Here is a 16,705-nt window from a genome sequence, read left to right as displayed (position 1 = left end):
CTGGAAAAAAAATTAATTTAACTTTATATTCCCTCTAAAACTCCTCCAGTTGCTGACTCCCTCACTGAAGTCATAATCTTGTGTAAAATCATGATCATTGCAAAAAAAAAAAAAAATTATGAGATTAAGGCAGCACAATAAATAGAAAATATGCAAATTTATACATCATTTGAGTAAAATATCATCACCTGGAGGAAAAAACAAAAGCAGTTTTGGACTGAAATATCTGCTGGGTTCCTCATTTTGCAGGGTAAAATATGATCAGTGTGCTCGACTGACAATGCCCTCTCAGAGCTCCAGTTTGTTGTGTTACAACGTCCAAGGAAAATTATTTGAGGGAACGGAACAAAGAAATTAACCAAATTTCCCCCAGATGAAGCCATTGCTAATCCCAGAAACTGCACAGGCAGAATTTCTTTGGCAAGAACATCCTGGATGATCTCCCACTGTTATTTTACAGCAGCCAGGCTGCTTTTCCTTTAAAAGAAAGGAAACAAAAGGGATTATTTCCCCTCTGGATTGCACCCCTGCCTTTCCCAGTTCCCAGGTGGGACATCCCAGGTGAGCCTGCACACCCAGCACTGCCCTGGTGTCCCACTCATCCCCTGCCTGGCTTTTCCTCACAGCCAAATACTTCAAACCACAAACATCTGGTAGCCACAACCTCCTGGACCAAGTGGCCACCCTGGAAAGGGGGAAAAGGCTCCCTTGGCCCAGGAGATAAATGGAATTATCAATATCTGCTGAAGGGTCTTTGGCTGTGGTGGCCCCTGGGTGAGGTTACAAGGCCTGGCTGCTCCACAAAGGCTGTGGGCTCTGCTGGCTCTCAGACTGAGCAAGAAAAGGTTTTTTTTCCTTTTCTTTCCATTTCTTTTCCTTTCCCTTCCTTCTTTCCCTGGTCACACACCCGGGCTGGGAGCCTGTGCTCCTGCCCAGCTCTCCACAAGCCCCAAAAGCCCCATCAGGAGACAGGCACAAGGCTCCCAAAATAACCCCAGAGCATCAAAGGGATCCCAGCAGGATGAGGGAACCCCAAAGAGGGCACTGAGTGCAGGCACACACACAGGGAGGTGCCAGGGCAGCCCAGCCCTGCACAAACTCCATCCAAGCCCTGCAGGGTGCCTGACAAAGCTGCAGCACCCAGGGCTCAGGGCATGGATCCCAGCTGAGCGCCAGGAGGAACTCACACAGCTCAGTCCTGCTCCCTGAGCTGGCCCAAGGCAGCTCCAGGCCCAGAGGGAAAAGCCAATCCCCCAAAAGAGGAATTCACACAGCTCAGTCCTGCTCCTTGAGCTGGCCCAAGGCAGCTCCAGGCCCAGAGGGAAAAGCCAATCCCCCAAAACAAGGCTGTGCTGTCCATGTGGGACTGAAGGTCACAGAGCAGTGAGCAACTCCAGTTGCAGAGAAAGGAGCATCCATAAAACCCACACTGCAGACACATCACCAACATGGCATGGGACGTGTTGATACCTGTTAATCACTTTTTTTTTTTCCATCTTTCAAGGGCAAGAATAAGAGCTGAGGTTCCCCTTTGCTCTGCTGAATTTATCTGGTTTATGCAACCCCTGAGTGTGCAAGAAGGCAGACTGGGGGGAAAATGTGCTTTATACAAGTGAGTAAAAGCAGAAAAATCAACTTTGTATCAGCAGAAAGGCTGAACCTGAAGGCCCACAAGTCTACTCCTCCCCCAGGAGCAGAAATAAATCAAGTATCTATGGAAAAAGGAGAAGCAGCCCCAAGTTCAGGTGACACAACCCACACCCCACATGCTGTGGGATCCCCTTTCCCCACCCAGCACCACCTTTTGTGCTCCCTGCTCCTCCCATTCCTCGGGACCGGCCACAGAAACCAAAACCAGCCCGTGCCACCAGGGCAGCCACGACTGCGGGCTGGAAATCAGCGAGCAGCTCCAGAGCACCCGAGCCCCATGGCCAGAGCCCCTCCGGGACACCAAACCCGCCCAGGAAATGTCCGTGAGCGGATCCAGGGTGTTCCAAAAGCCGCCGCCGACCCGAGCGGAGCGCGGAGCTCACCGCAGTCCGCAGAGCCGGGCACAGGGACCCGGCCCCGCTCCGCAGGCCACCGAGCCGGGAATGAGGACGGATCCGGGGGGTTCTGCAAGAAAAGCCCGGCCTCGCCAGCAGGAAATGCATTTTGAGGCTAAAACCGCCCAAACTGCAGCCGAGAGAGCCCGAAGGGCAGCAGCTCCTCAGACAATGCAGGAATCTCCCCGCAGAAGCCCAAGTAGGTTTTTTTTTCCCCTCTGGCCTCCATCTCTGCCAGAGCCGATCCAAGGGAACGCCATCCATCACCATTCCAACCCAGGGCTTGCCACAGGCCAGGGGACACCTCCAGAGCAGCCGGCCTTACAAAGGCTTTTGTTTTGGCTAATTCCGAGCAACATCTCGGAGTGCAAAGCCTGCCCTGCAGTATTTGCAACCCAAATATTGCAGCACTGAGCTAATTTCAGGGAGCTGGCACACACAAGCGACTACTGGAGCAATCAGACCAAAAAAAAAAAAGAAATGAAGGCGAGCTAAATTTAGGAATAACTATGCAATGCAATGACGGATTATTTCCCTTCTAAACAAAAAATTATATATGTATGTGTGTACATATATATGTACGTGTATATGTGTGCATATATATATATCTATGTATATATATTTTTTTTAAGCTAAGCTGACAATGCTCCTTGCAATGCTCCAGGCTCTCCATCCCCCAGGGATGGATCCCACAGTTTTCTGGGTATCAAAGGAGGTTCAACCCCCACCTCCCTCGGGAAAAAAGCCCCCATGAGCCGGGGGGCGCATCCCCATCCCCCAGGAGCCCCGGGGAGGGGGAGCGCGGTGCCCGCGCCCGCCGCGCTGTCCCCGAGCGCTCCCGGGGAGGGCTGGCCCGGTTTCCCCGCAGTGCAGCGCGGACCGCCCGCATCCCCCATCACTCACTTCCTCTTGTACTCGTCGCGCTCCCGCTTGACTTTGGCCAGCACGTTGTAGAGGGCGCGGATCTCGGGGGTGATGGTGTCGATCTGCACCCCGACGCCGTCCGGGTGCACCCAGGACACGCCGGGGCCCTGCACGGTCTCCAGGCCGCCGCCGCCGGTGCGCCGCACCTGGGTGTAGCTCCAGATGGTGCCGGGCAGGCGCCCGTAGTGCGGCGGCGACGGCAGCGCCCCGTGCCCGGGGCCCGGCGGCGGCACCAGCGGCGGGGTCCCGCCGTCCGTCTGCACCGCCTGGTCCCGGGAGAAGGTCTTGTAGCGCAGCCGGCGGTCGCGCTCGCTCTGCTGGGCCGCCAGCTGCTTCTCCAGCAGCCGGTTCCGCCGCTCCAGCTCGTGCACCTTGGCCAGGAAGCAGCGGAACCGCACGTTCAGCCCCTTGAGCAGGTGGATGTTGGAGCCCAGGTCGTTCCGCAGCGCCGCCGTCACCGGCGGGCCACCCCCGGCCGCCGCGGGGCCGCCGCCGCCGGGGCCCAGCGGGCAGGAGGAGGCGGCGGCGGCGGCGGCGGCGGGGGAGAAGGCGCGGGCCATCTCCCCGAAGAGCAGCGAGTTCATGGCGGAGGGGGCGGTGGCGGAGGGTCCGGCGGTGATGGACGGGCCGGCGGTGGCGGAGGAGCCGGCGGTGATGGAGGGGCCGGCGGTGATGGAGCGGCCGCGCCGGTGCCGCTGCTGCCTCTGCGGCCGCCGCCGCGCTCCGGGGGCTCTGAGGGCTCTGGGCGGGAGCGCGGGGCGGGACCGGCCCCGCCTCAACCCCGCGCGCCGGGGCCGGGGCACCGCCCACGGCCCAAACCACGCCCCCTATTTCCATATACACGTCGTCATTTCCATAACCACGCCCCATTGCCGAATCCCTGGATCAGCACATAGCCACACCCTCTCATTTCCATAACAATGAGATCATTTGCATGTCCCCGCCCCGCGGTGCCACAGCCCCTCCCTCCCCGTGTCCCTCCCCGGGGATTTTTGGGGATCCCGGGGGGTCCCCGCATTGCCGGGCAAAGGTCCCGCGAAGGAGCCCCGGGCCCGGCCCTGCCTCCCGGGACACCGCGGGGCTGCGGGGATGGAGGGAAGCGCAGGAGGAGCTGCACCGGGAGCTGGGGCGGCCGGGCGGGGGAACGGGTACCAGGGGAAGGAGGGGAATTGTGGGCATCGGGCAGCGATGGAACAGCTGTGGGCATCGGGCAGCGATGTACCTGTGGGCATCGGGCAGCGATGTACCTGTGGGCATCGGGCAGCGATGGAACAGCTGTGGGCATCGGGCAGGGATGAACCTGTGGGCGTCGGGCAGGGATGTGACAGCTGTGGACATCGGGCAGCGATGTACCTGTGGGCATCAGGCAGGGCTGTACCTGTGGATATTGGGCAGGGATGTACCTGTGGATATTGGGCAGGGATGTACCTGTGGACATCGGGCAGGGATGCACCTGTGGGTGTTAGGCAGGGATGTACCTGTGGGTATGGGGCAGGGATGTACCTGTGGATATCGGGCAGGGATGTACCTGTGGATATCGGGCAGGGATGTACCTGTGGGCATCGGGCAGGGATGTACCTGTGGGCATGGGGCAGTGATGTACCTGTGGGTATGGGGCAGGGATGTACCTGTGGGTGTCGGGCAGGGATGTACCTGTGGGCATCGGGCAGGGATGTACCTGTGGGTATTGGACAGGGATGTACCTGTGGGTGTCGGGCAGGGATGTACCTGTGGGTATAGGGCAGGGATGTACCTGTGGGTGTCGGGCAGGGATGTACCTGTGGATATGGGGCAGGGATGTACCTGTGGATATGGGGCAGGGATGTACCTGTGGGCATCGGGCAGGGATGTACCTGTGGGCATGGGGCAGGGATGTAACTGTGGATATCGGGCAGGGATGTACCTGTGGGTATGGGGCAGGGATGTACCTGTGGGTATGGGGCAGGGATGTATCTGTGGGTGTCAGGCAGGGATGTACCTGTGGGTATGGGGCAGGGATGTACCTGTGGGCATCGGGCAGGGATGTATCTGTGGGTGTCAGGCAGGGATGTACCTGTGGGTATGGGGCAGGGATGTACCTGTGGGTGTCGGGCAGGGATGTACCTGTGGGTGTCGGGCAGAGATGTACCTGCGGGCATTGCACACCCTGTCAGGGTGGCAGAGCCTGGCACGGGGTCACAGAAGCCGTGGCTGCCCCGTCCGTGGCAGCGCTCGGGGCCGGCTGGGTGAGGCCTGGAGCAGCCGGGAGGGCAGAATTAGGATTGTCCCCGGGCGGGAATTGGGATCGTCCCCAGGTGGGAATTGGGATCGTCCCCGGGCGGGAATGGGGATCGTCCCCGTCCTGGCAGGGCTGGGGACAGAAATCTTTCAGGTCCATTCCAATCCCTCAGCGCTCTGTGATCCCACAGTTAGGTCAGATCAGACCAAATTATAAACCTTGGATTTGGTTATCCCACAGCAGAGCCCTGCCTAAGTGCTAAATAACGCTGATATTATAATAATTAAGTTATTAAATGAACATTTCCCAACTGCTGCTCCAGGAGCTCTGGGCAATCAAAGGATATTGTTTAATTGAATGATGTGATCGCTGCATGGCTCTGCTGGCAGTGATGCAAGAGAAACACGGGGACAGCTCTGCCAGGATGGTGTAAAGCTCTGCTCACCCAAATGCCATCTCTGGAATAAAACCATGGGACTTGCTGGTATATTTATATTTATATTTATATTTATATTTATATTTATATTTATATGATTTATATTTTTATTTATATTTAAATATTTATGTCTTTATATTTTAATCTTTGCAGTTATATTTATATGTCTATATTTTGATATATCTTATATATATTTAGATTTATATTTTATATTTTTATATATGTTCATAATTTTATTTTGTATTTGTATTTCTATATTTTGATGTGTCATATAAATTTATATATGTTTATATTTTATGTTGTGTTTATATTTCTATAATTTGATGCATCATATATATTTATTTTTTATTCTTATATTTTAATATAAATGGTCGTTTTTATTTTTGAATGTATTTATATTTATATTTATATTTATATTTATATTTATATTTATATTTATATTTATATTTATATTTATATTTATATTTATATTTATATTTATATTTATATTTATATTTATTTAACCCCACTTGCTGAAACTCCAGCTGCACCTCCAGCCACGCTCAGCACCGAAACCAGGGCTCTTCAAAGGGCTCTGTTATTTGATGTGTTACTAACCTGTGTTTTGCCAGCACCTCCTGGGAAAAAAAAATAAAATAAAAGTGCTGGGTGGAGGTGCTTGATGAGCAAGTGACTCAAAGCAGCACCTGGAGGATTTGTCCCTGCCCAGCACAAACCCCGGGCTGGCTCTGGGGGTTCCGGGAGCCCTGGGTGCCCCACAAGGGCCAGGATTCCCTCCCAGCCCCATTTTCCTGCCCAGGAATGTTCTCCTGCTCCGTGCCGCCCTGCAGAGCCACAAAAACAGCCAGAAAGGGCAAAAATGGGCTCAAAGTGCCCAGAACGGGGGCGGGGATGGGATGGGATGGATTGGGATGGGATGGATTGGGATGGATTGGATGGGGTGGGGGTGGGGATGGGATGAGCTTCAAGGTCCCTCCCAGCCCCAACCCTGCAGGATTTTATGGATTTCCCTGCGTTTGGCGCCTGGCACCTCCCTGGCTGGTTGCAGAGCCCCGCGCTCAGCAGCTGGGAAAATCCAGCTGAGTTTTGGGTTCGGTTTTTAGCTTTTTTTTCCCCCTTCCCTTTAATTTTTTATCATTTTAAATCATTGTTTGTTTCAATTTTTTATCATTTTTTCCCCTGGGGAAGCAGGAAAGCACCCGAGGGGGGATAAATGAAGGGTTTGGTTCCTGCCCCGTGATCCTGCGGCTCCTTGGATCCACCAGCACCCATCCCAAGGTCATTAAATCTAATTAGTCCTTTACCTAATGAGCTCCAGCCCCTCCCTGGGGCGCCAGGGGCACCCCCGGGGTCGCACGGAGCTGTGACCTCACTGAACCCCCTGAATTAAGGGCAGAAATTAATTAACCCTGGCGGGGGGAGAAGGGAATTCCCACCCGTGGCACAGCCCCGGGGCTGGGGATGCTCCCGCAGGGAATTCCTGCCGGGAGAGGGGGGAAACAAGGGAGCCCTGGGAAAGGGCTGGGACAGGCAGGAAAAGGGCTCTGGGAAGGGAAATGGGGCCGGGTCTGAGGGCAGGGACTCTCCAACCTTAATAACAACACACATTTGATTGATTGATTGATTGATTGATTGATTGATTGATTGATTGATTGGTTTGCTCCCAGCTGCTTCACTCAGGCTGCAGCAGGGATTGGGGTATCCAGGCCCTGGGATTTGGTTTTGTACTCTTTTTTTTTTTTTTCTTTTCCCTTTGGAGCACCCTGCACTCCCCAGCCTCGGTGACCATTTTCAGGGCTGCTCTCTAAAAATGGGCTCTGATTTTTAATGCGAATTTTCCCGGGGCTGGCTGCATCCTGCTAGGCTGGCACTCATGGAAAGTTATTTTTTCCTTGGTAAAGTCCCCATTTTCCAGTCGAACCGAGTGTCCTGGGGTGACTTTATGATGCTTGTGTCCCCTTGTATTTGTCTGTTTAGCCCAGAAATGAGTTTTACACCTTTAGGACTGGTTCTGAGAGCTTTTCAGAAACTGCATTTGCTCCCCCACATGCTCCTGCCGGACTGAGCTGTCTGCAGCACGGACAGACGGCAGGACAGAGCTCTCCTTTGCTTTTAGCTGGTTTTAGTTAGCTGAGGCAGAGAACTTCCCTGGACTCTGGTTTTTCTTTTTCTTTGGACCTGTTTGGACCTGTTCTGGACTGAGCACCAGGAGCTCACACCTGTGGCCACCAGGCAGGGCCTGGAGGGACTGATAAGAGGCTGATAAGAGGCTGATAAGAGGCTGAGTGAGCAGAGCTGCAGCCCACTGAGGCACTTTCTGAGTTTGCCATCTCTTCAGAGCAGTGAGAGGTTCTATCGTTTAATATTGTCCAATTTTTGTGCTGGTGAATGTGTTGCCTATTAAATAAAAAGGTTTTTTCCTCTTTTCTCCAAGGAAATCTTTTCCCAAGCCAGTCGGAGGAGGGCTGCTTGAATCTGCTTTTCTAGAGGATCCCCTTTGGAGGTTTCCCCCCAGACTTGCCCTAAACCAGGACACCAGCCCAAACCCAGCCCAAACCCACCTCAGGTGCTGCTCCCGGGGCTGCTGGCGTCACCAGGGGTTGGTTTGGGTGTTTGCACAAACCTCCCTCTGAAAAGAGCCAAATCCCCCTGGTCCAGCACCCACAGAACTCCCAGAAATGCCCCCAGTGCCTGCGGGGTCCTGCTGGGCCGGGGTTGTCTCACATCAGGGGAGGCTGCAGCCCCGGAGCCCCCCTCAGCCCCCTCCCCTCCCTCGGGCCTGGCTCTGAAAACAGAGCCAGACAAAATTAAGGCAAATTATTTATTTATTGAAGGGGTTTCAGGTACATCTCAGGCAGATGAACCCCCCCAGGGGCTGCACCCAAAAACGGCTCACGGCTCTCGGGGTTTCACACTTTTATCACTCTGGTCCATTTGCATATTGGGGGTTAATCCTCCCATTACAGCCTCAGCTAATGAAGTCATTTACCCCAGGTTTGCTCCCCCTTTTGTTTAATCTCTCTGAGGCAGTGGGGTGTCCTTGAGTGCCAGGCCTGGAGAGGAATTGTTGTGTCTGCCCCAAACGGGAGAACAGCGGCATGTGGAGTTTGGAGCTCCACACCAAAGAGCTGCAGGGTTATATTATAAATTACAAATTTCAAATAAAAATAATTAAAAATATATTAAATGAATATATGAAGTCCTGAGGCATCAGCTCCACCTCGGTGCTGCTGTCTGACACCCAGCAGGGCCAGGGGTGCACCCGGGCTCTCACCTCGCACCTTTCCTGGCTCGGGATGTTTGTTTGTCTGAAAGCAGCAGAATCTTTAACAGTCACCCAAAACCGCTTGTGTTTTACCGCAGAGCCCGTGATGGGCACCAGCAGGGGGGCGGCACCGGCCCCGTCCCGGCTGCGATTTCGGCAGCGAAGCCTCTCCCAGGCCAGCGGCGGCTCCGCCGGGACGGGGCGCGGGAGCTGCGCGGCCCTGCCCGGGCACGACGGGCAGAGCCGGGCACGGCCCCGGCGCCTCTGGGCTGACTCAGCCCCCCGAAACACCCGGGTGCCACCGAAACACCCGGTGCCACCGGGGCCGTGCCCACCGCGGGGTCACCGGCCGGGAAGGGCCGACCCGGCTCAGCCCCGGGCGGTTCCGCTCAGGGGAAGCTTCGGAAGGTGCCGGAATCGCCGCCCGGGGACAGAAGGAGTTTGTGGGGCTGCTGCTGGCCGGGCGTGCGAGGGATGGGTTCCACAGAGCAGCAGCTGCTCCTCCCCGCACCTCTCCTGCCTTCAAAGGAGCTTTCTCCTCCCCACGCCCTGTTTGCTCCCCGGCTTTGTCCCCTCCCTGTCCCGGCAGCTCAGAGGATCTGCCGCCGGAACCCGGTCCATTCCTGCGCTCACAACAATCTCATTTACCCGCATTTGGGGGTTTGTGGGCGTCAGCAGCACCAAACAGACCCAGCCCAGGAGAGAGGATGCTCCTGCCCGGCCCAGCGGCGCAGAACCGGGGATGCGCGGGAGGGACCGGGCTGGGCCCGCCCGCAGCCCCTCCCGGCCGGCGGGGCCGCGCTCCTCCATGGAGAGGAGCCGATGTTTTGCAAACAAAGCCGCGGCCCCGGGGGCAGCCCCGAAGGGCGGAGGAGATGAAGGTGCCGAGCGGCGCATCCGCGGTCGGGGCACGCCGCAATTTCCGTGGAGACGGCGGCAGCGCTCCCTGCTTCCTTAGGAACCAAACATTTCATCCGCCTTGAGTAGGGCGGCAAATATGCGGGACGGGCCCGGACAGGCCGCCCAGGTGTGCCCCGGGGCGGGGATCGCTCCGGCAGCAGCTCCGGGACAGTCCCGGGATGCGCTGCCCGGATCCGGGCGTGCCCACGCGCGGCGCTGCCCTCCCAAAATGCTCCGACTCCTCATTCGGAAGGAGCGTGGCCTGATTAATTCAAGTGCAGCATGATTTTAAATTAACAGAATAAATGATTCCTTTCTCGTTGTTGCCCCAAACTTTGCTGGGTTGAGCGGCAGCCAAAGCCCCGAGCGCTGAGGGGGGTTGAGTTGAACTGGGATTTATCTTTAACTCCCCGTCTAAACCTCTCCTCCAGAAGCCAACAGCTGGTGCTTTTCCTTGCTTGCACCGGGGGTTTTCAGCCTGACAGGTTCTGCAGGACACAGGAAGAAGAAGAAAAACTTCCCGGTGGGATCTGTGACGGGATCTGGGCGTGGATGGGGAATGTGGGGCTGGGACTGCCCGAGCATCCCCCGGCACCTCCCCCTGCCTCCCCTCCTGGGCCCTGGCAGGGACAGCGGGGGCTGCCCCGGGGAGGGGACAGCACACCTGGGCACCCACAGGGACACGGGGGTCTGTCCTGAGGGGGGGACAGCACACCCGGGGCACCCACAGGGACACCGGGACATCTCCCCTGGTGCGCTCAGGTGTCCCCCGGCCCGGGGGATGCTCTGCCCGCCCCCGCGGTGTCACTGCCGTGAGTCACGGGGCTGCGGAGCGGTTCCCTCCCGGCTTTCCCAACTCCCTGCGCCGGTTCCGCTCGGGTGGAGCCGCCGTGGGCGCAGCCCCGGGCCGGGAGCGCCGCTGCAGCCGCCGAGCTGCGCGGAGCTGCTGAGAGCAGCAGAAGGCGGCTGCAGGAAGGGCCAGGGCAGTGAGCCGGGCACCGGTGTGCCACCCCTGGATGCCTGATGCCACTCCTGGGTGCCTGCTGTCACCCCTCGGTGCCTGCTGTCACCCCTGGGTGCCTGCTGTCACCCCTGGGTGCCTGCTGTCACCCCTGGCAATGCTGGCTGCCATCAAACACAAGGGATCATCAATCACAGGCGGCTCCTGGGTTTACAGCGCGCCCTGTTTGTTTGCTCATTAAATGGGATTAAAGGCAGCGGCCGGGAGGAGCCGCAGGGATGGAGCCCCCGGGGTGTCCCAAACACGGACACTGCGCTGGGGGGGCTCCTCCAGCCCGGGACAGCCCCAAAGCCCGCGGGGCTGAGTGTGGGAACTCAGCGCACCTCTCCTGAGGGCCAGAGCTACCGAGAGAACCCTTGGGGAGCTCGGGAGCCTTGGGATGTTGCTAAAAGTACCTGGTGGCTCAACTTTGACCCTACAAGAGATGTACCACCTGTATGTGGGGATATGAGAATCACTGGTGTGTAAAGGATATAGAAATAGCACAATTACAGGTCAAAGTACAGTTTTTAAGATTTTGGTACAGGGGGGTTGGAAAAAGAAGATGGAGGGAGTTAGGGCCTGCCACATGGCTCTTCCTCCTTCTTCTTGTCTTCCATTTTCTGTGTGACATAGGTATTTTTGATAGGTTCATAGTAAAGGTACACTTAGTAATAAAAATGATAAGTATTGGGGACAAAAGATAAATATAGTTTACGTAGACTTTGTTATAAAAAGATGTGACCGCCCTGTGGGCAGTCAGAGTGCCTTTGGCTGCCTTGCTGGTCAGACCCCAGCTGGGCAGAAATAAAATAAATAATAAACAACCTTGAAGACTGAACCTGAGAGTGCAGCCTTGTCTTTTGGAGCCCGAGAAGCGAGCCCATCTCACCCTTGTCTGAGCAGAGACAAATAACAGCCCGAGCCCGGACAGCTGAGCACGGGCTGCGCTCGGGGCTGTCGCTGGTGCCGAGCCCCGGAGGGTTTCAGGCTCCCCCGGAGCCTCTCCCATCGCAATCCCCACCCCTGGCACAGCCCTGACTCTGCCCAGAGCGGGAGCTGGGGGTGGCTGAGGTGCTGCTGGCACAACACTTGGGAAAGAACCAGCGGGGTTGTGGTTAATGACAGTAATTAGCGGGTTATTATCATTGGGGCAGGGATCTCTCCCTCTGAGGCACTCGAGCCCTCTAATGAGAGGCTGTCCCTGGCTGCCCTGCCCTCCTCCTCCTCCCCCAAAGTCAAACATCTCCTTCATCCCTTCTGCAGCCCCCACGGCAGGAAAGATGGGAAAGGAGTCAGACCCAACATCCCTGGCAAGAGCAGCCAAGACTGGACGTGGTGCTCCTGATGTTTATTTCTTTTTAAAGCTCAGCATCTCTCCATGTGTCAAAGCTGAACTTAAAGCACAAACACCTGAATTTTTCCAATTGCTCCATAATATTTGCCCTGTTTAATGTCACACAGCCACTGGAGAAGGGCTGCAGGGAAGTGTTATCCTGGCAGAACAATTCCAACATATTCCCCCCGTGGGCTGGGCTGGGGTGGTGGCAGCAGCCCCAGGAGAAGCAGAGCTGGGCTCTCTCACCATTCCCCCCTCTCCTGCAGCTCCAGGGACATTTGTGGATCCCCCAGGGCCTGGAGGGCTGCACCAGCCTCAGCTGGGTTCTCCCACAGCCCCATGATTCACCCACAGAGGGTTTGAGTTTCCCAAGGGAAGGGACCAGGCTGAATCAGGCTGAGGAGTGCCAGGGGAGGGATTCCTTTCCTCCTTTCCAGAAGAAAAACTCTGATTTTTGGAGTGGGAAATCCATTGTGAGGTCCTGATGCTCCCAGGGGGAAGGGAAGGGGCAGGAAGGCTCTGCAGCATCCCAGTGTGAGGATCAGGGAGCAGGAACGTGTCTGATCCCTCCTGGGCTCTGTGGAATGAGGCAGAAAATCCCTGTGGGACAGGAGGGAGGTTGTAATTCCCACTGCACATCTGGGGCCTGCAGGAACAGGGCCTGGCTGCAGGAACAGCACCGAGCATGGGAGGATCCTGCTCAAGAACGGCTCAACAAGCACCAGGAAAAGAAAATCTTCCCAGAGGCACATCCAGACCTCTTCACACAGCCCAAAACCTCTTTGGGGGCAATGCCTGAAGGCCCCCAACCTGCCAGGGGTTAAAACACAGCACAGGGGCTTCCCCTCCACGTGGCCCTGGTACCATTTGATGGAGAATTTTCCCCAAAAGCATCTCCTGCTGACACATTTCCCTTTGGGAGAGGAGTGGGATCCCTGCTGATCCCAGGGTTTGGATAAAGAGCTGGAGCTGGTTCCTCATCAGCTGCTGATGTGAAGGGCTGGGATCAATTCTGCAAAAAAATCTGCAAACAGGGACTTAATCATTATTTTTTTCCCCTCCTGGAAACAAGGCAATAACTGCTCCTGGAGGTTCAGGCTGCCCCCAGCTTTCCCCATCAACTTGGAGTGCCAGGGTTGACATCCCTGAAGTGATTTTTGTCCTCAATCCACCCAAGACCCTTTTCCAGCCCTCCAGGGAGCTCAGAGCTTGTTTTCCCCTGGATCCTTGATCCCTCTCACCTGAGCTGTGACTCATCCCCACCTGGATGGGAACGTGGCTGTGCAGCAGACGAGTCGAGGCCAATCCTGATTTTCTCATCAGGGAACAGAAACGGGACCCAGGGGTGGCTCCTACCGGCCCTGAGGGGGTCCCTGGGTGCTTTGGGAGCCTCCTGGGGCTGCAGGGTGGCTCCAAACCTGCCTGGTGACACCAGCAGTGAGTTTGGGAGCCTGGGCTGGGTGGCTTTGTGCTCCTTTGTGTCACTCAGTGCCTGGAGGGTCCCTGGGCTGTGACCTGAGCAGGAACCAGCCCTAGGCTGGATTTGCAGGAGGGAGCCCTGCAGGATTTACCCTGCAGGATTTGCCCTGCAGGATTTGCCCTGCAGGATTTGCCTTGCAGGATTTGCCCTGCAGGATTTACCCAGCAGGATTTGCCCTGCAGGATTTGCCCTGCAGGATTTGCCCTGCAGGATTTGCTCTGCAAGATTTGTCCTGCAGGATGCAGGATTTACCCTGCAGGATTTGCCCTGCAGGATTTCCTGGGTGCTCCCAGGGCCTGCAGGCTCCTGCAGCATGGCCAGACCATCAGTGCTGCAGAACCTGGAGGAAAATGTGGGATTCCATCCAGCTCTGGGGGACTGCAGGCCCAGGATGTCCCCACCACGGAGCCATGTCCTGGAAGGTGGCACAGACTCAGGTCCAGGGAGGAAAATCCCTTTTCCTGCACTGGGAAAAGCCCAGGGAATGTTTTGTGGCACTGGAACGTTGCAGCTCTCAGTGTTTATGGGCAGCAGCCCAGCCCAGCTCGTCTGAAAACATTTCTGGGGAATTGCAGAGAGAGACAAAGCAGGAGAGTTTGGGAGCTGGGGGAGAGGAGCAGGGAAGGGCCCTGAGCTGAGCTGCACTTCCAGAAGGGCTGGGAAAGGGAATTACAGGGGAGGAGGCAGCAGGACAAGGAAAGCACCACAGAACATCCAGGGAAGGTCAGGGCTCTGTGTCACCTGCAGCAGGTGGGGGGGCAGCAGGTCCCTGCTCTCCCCAGATTTAATTAATCCCCGCATTAATTAAATCCTGGAGCCCAACCCAGCACAGGGATGTCAGAAATTCGGGGAGCTCCTGCCCACAGTCAGGTTCAAAGCAATCCCACAGCTCATCCAGCCTCTCCTGCATCACAAAGGACTTCTTTCCCCCAAATAATGTCTTTAGCAAATAAATGAATTTTTTGGGGGGTTAACTCTCTGCTGTTCAGCTCAAGGTTCAGCTCATCACTTTGAGTAATTTCATCCATTTTGAGGCATCTTTTCATTCCTAATTTAAGTAACAAACTCCCCAAAGTCTTTGCTGACCTCCCAGCCCCATTCCAGGGGATTTTGGAGCCTGGAGTTCTTTGCCTCTGTGCAGCACTGAGACTTTGGAGCCTTTCTGTGTGGCCTGGACCAGCTGAAACTTTCCAAACCGCTTCCCTTTTGCTCTTGTCCCTCCCCACCTCTGCTGGGGTCGTTATTGCCACCTTCAGCCCCTCCCAGGCCCATCTGCTCCCAAGCACTGTCAGGATGTTCCCACCTTCTCTTCAGCCCTGCCTTGTCCCTAAACCCCAGCCCTGGACAGGGAGCCACTGCTTGCACCGCCTTTATTTTCCAAAATGCATCTCTGGGCCTCTGCAAAGCACCCAGGACAGCTCTGGGGAGCTTCCTGCAAGAGCAGTTCCAGAGCTCCCTCTAAGGTGCCACAATGTCCCTGATGTTGAGCAGTGTCCCCGATGTTGAGCAGTGTCCCTGATGTTGAGCAGTGTCCCTGATGTTGAGCAGTGTCCCCGATGTTGAGCAGTGTCCCCGCTGTGCCCCTGGCAGCTCCTGGATCTGCTGACCCAGCTGAGGGGAACCCAGGGCTCTGCCTGCCCCGAGCCCCAGCAGCCCCAGCAGCCCCTGGATCTGCTCCTGCAGCACATCTGTGCACAGCAGGATTCCCAGCCCGAGCTGTGCTGGGAGCTGCAGGAGCTCCTGCCAAGGGATCCGAGCTGGGCAGGGCTGGGGCACCCCGAGGAGACCCTGGGCAGGGAGGGAAGGCAGCCTGGTGCTCCTGCCAGCTCCCACACCCTCTCCAGCCCCTGTTCCACAGATGGCAAAGCCAGAACACGGTGAGGGCTCAGGGCTGGCCTTGCTGAGAGCCTTGAGCAGCACAACCCCACAGCCCAGCTCTGGGGCACCTCTGGCAGGGCTGGGAGGGGTTGGCACTGCCCAGGCTGCCCTGGTGACTCTGCAGGCACCCTGAGCAGCCCAGCTGAGTTTGGAGCAGGTTCTGTGGGCCCTGGCTCGCTCTCTGATGTGGTTCCAGGGCTGCAGAGGTGCAGGGTTGCTGCTCCAAAGAGGCAGCTCCACGCAGCCCCTCCTGCACTTCACAGCCCCAGCCCCGTGGGACACCAAGCAAAGCCCCCGGGGCAATTCCTGCCCGGCTCCCTCCCCAGCAGCAGCTGCCAGGAGTGACATCAGCCACGGAGGTGAGAACAAAAACACTGCACCTTCACCCCTCTGCTAATTGCCAATCCCAGCACTAACAACAGGCACCAAAGGGGCTGGCGAGTTATTCAGCCTCTGAAATTATTATTATTATTGTTATTTCTGGGCTGGGACTGTGCTAGGGAATTCAAGTTCAAACAGAGATGAGGAAGCCAGGAAAGCTTTATTAGATTCCAGCCTCACCAGGTGTCAGCAGAACTGTGCCAGGTGAGGCTCCAGCATGCACAGGTGGGGAGCAGAGCAGGGCTGGGAGGAGAGTAGGGATGGGAGCAGAGGTGGGAGCAGAGCAGGGATGGGAGCAGAGCAGGGATGGGAGCAGAGCAGGGCTGGGAGCAGAGCAGGGCTGGGAGCAGGGCTGGGCAGGCAGGGGGGCAGTGCAGGGCTCTGGGGGGGCAGTGCAGGGCCCTGGGACTGCCCTGGCTGGAGCTGAAAGGTTCCCAGAGAAGGGACAGGGATGGGAGCAGCCCCCAGAGAGGAGCATCCATCAGAGACACAGAGAGCTCTGGATCCAGCCTGGGAGGGAGCCAGGACAGGCCCTGGACACCCCGGGAAGGGAAGGGAAGGGGAAGGGGAAGGGGAAGGGGAAGGGGAAGGGGAAGGGGAAGGGGAAGGGGAAGGGGAAGGGACACTGTCCTTGCAGAGCCCCCAAGGCCCCAGCCCCACCAGCCCCTGCCAGGGCAGCAGGCAGTGCCCAGCTGCTCCCTCCTGCTCCCTGGGGCTCCTTGAGCAGGCCCAGGGCTGGACAGAGCAGCAGCTCTGGAGGGAAAGGTGAGAACACCTTGGCATTCAGGCTCCTGCCTGGTTCAAGCACTAGTCAAGCCCAGCTTACCCATTTGTTCTGT

General features: G+C 56.8%; 1 protein-coding gene across 1 annotated transcript in view; it reads right to left on the bottom strand.

Moving 5' to 3' along the window:
* The window catches only part of IFFO2 (intermediate filament family orphan 2), a gene marked incomplete at its 5' end in the record, with an annotated part of 45,384 nt that extends 41,831 nt beyond the window's left edge, over positions 1–3,553 (bottom strand). Inside the window, one exon of the mRNA XM_084220184.1 lies at positions 2,949–3,553. Coding sequence (XP_084076310.1) covers positions 2,949–3,553 — 605 coding nt within the window. The remainder of the gene's footprint in view (positions 1–2,948) is intronic.
* Between the last annotated feature and the right edge of the window lie 13,152 nt (positions 3,554–16,705).

This window comes from Fringilla coelebs (genome assembly GCF_963513975.1).
Source record: "Fringilla coelebs genome assembly, chromosome: 22".
Taxonomy (NCBI): Eukaryota; Metazoa; Chordata; class Aves; order Passeriformes; family Fringillidae; genus Fringilla; species Fringilla coelebs.
The sequence above is the reverse complement of the archived record's forward strand: the minus strand, read 5'-3'. Positions and strand labels throughout refer to the sequence as shown.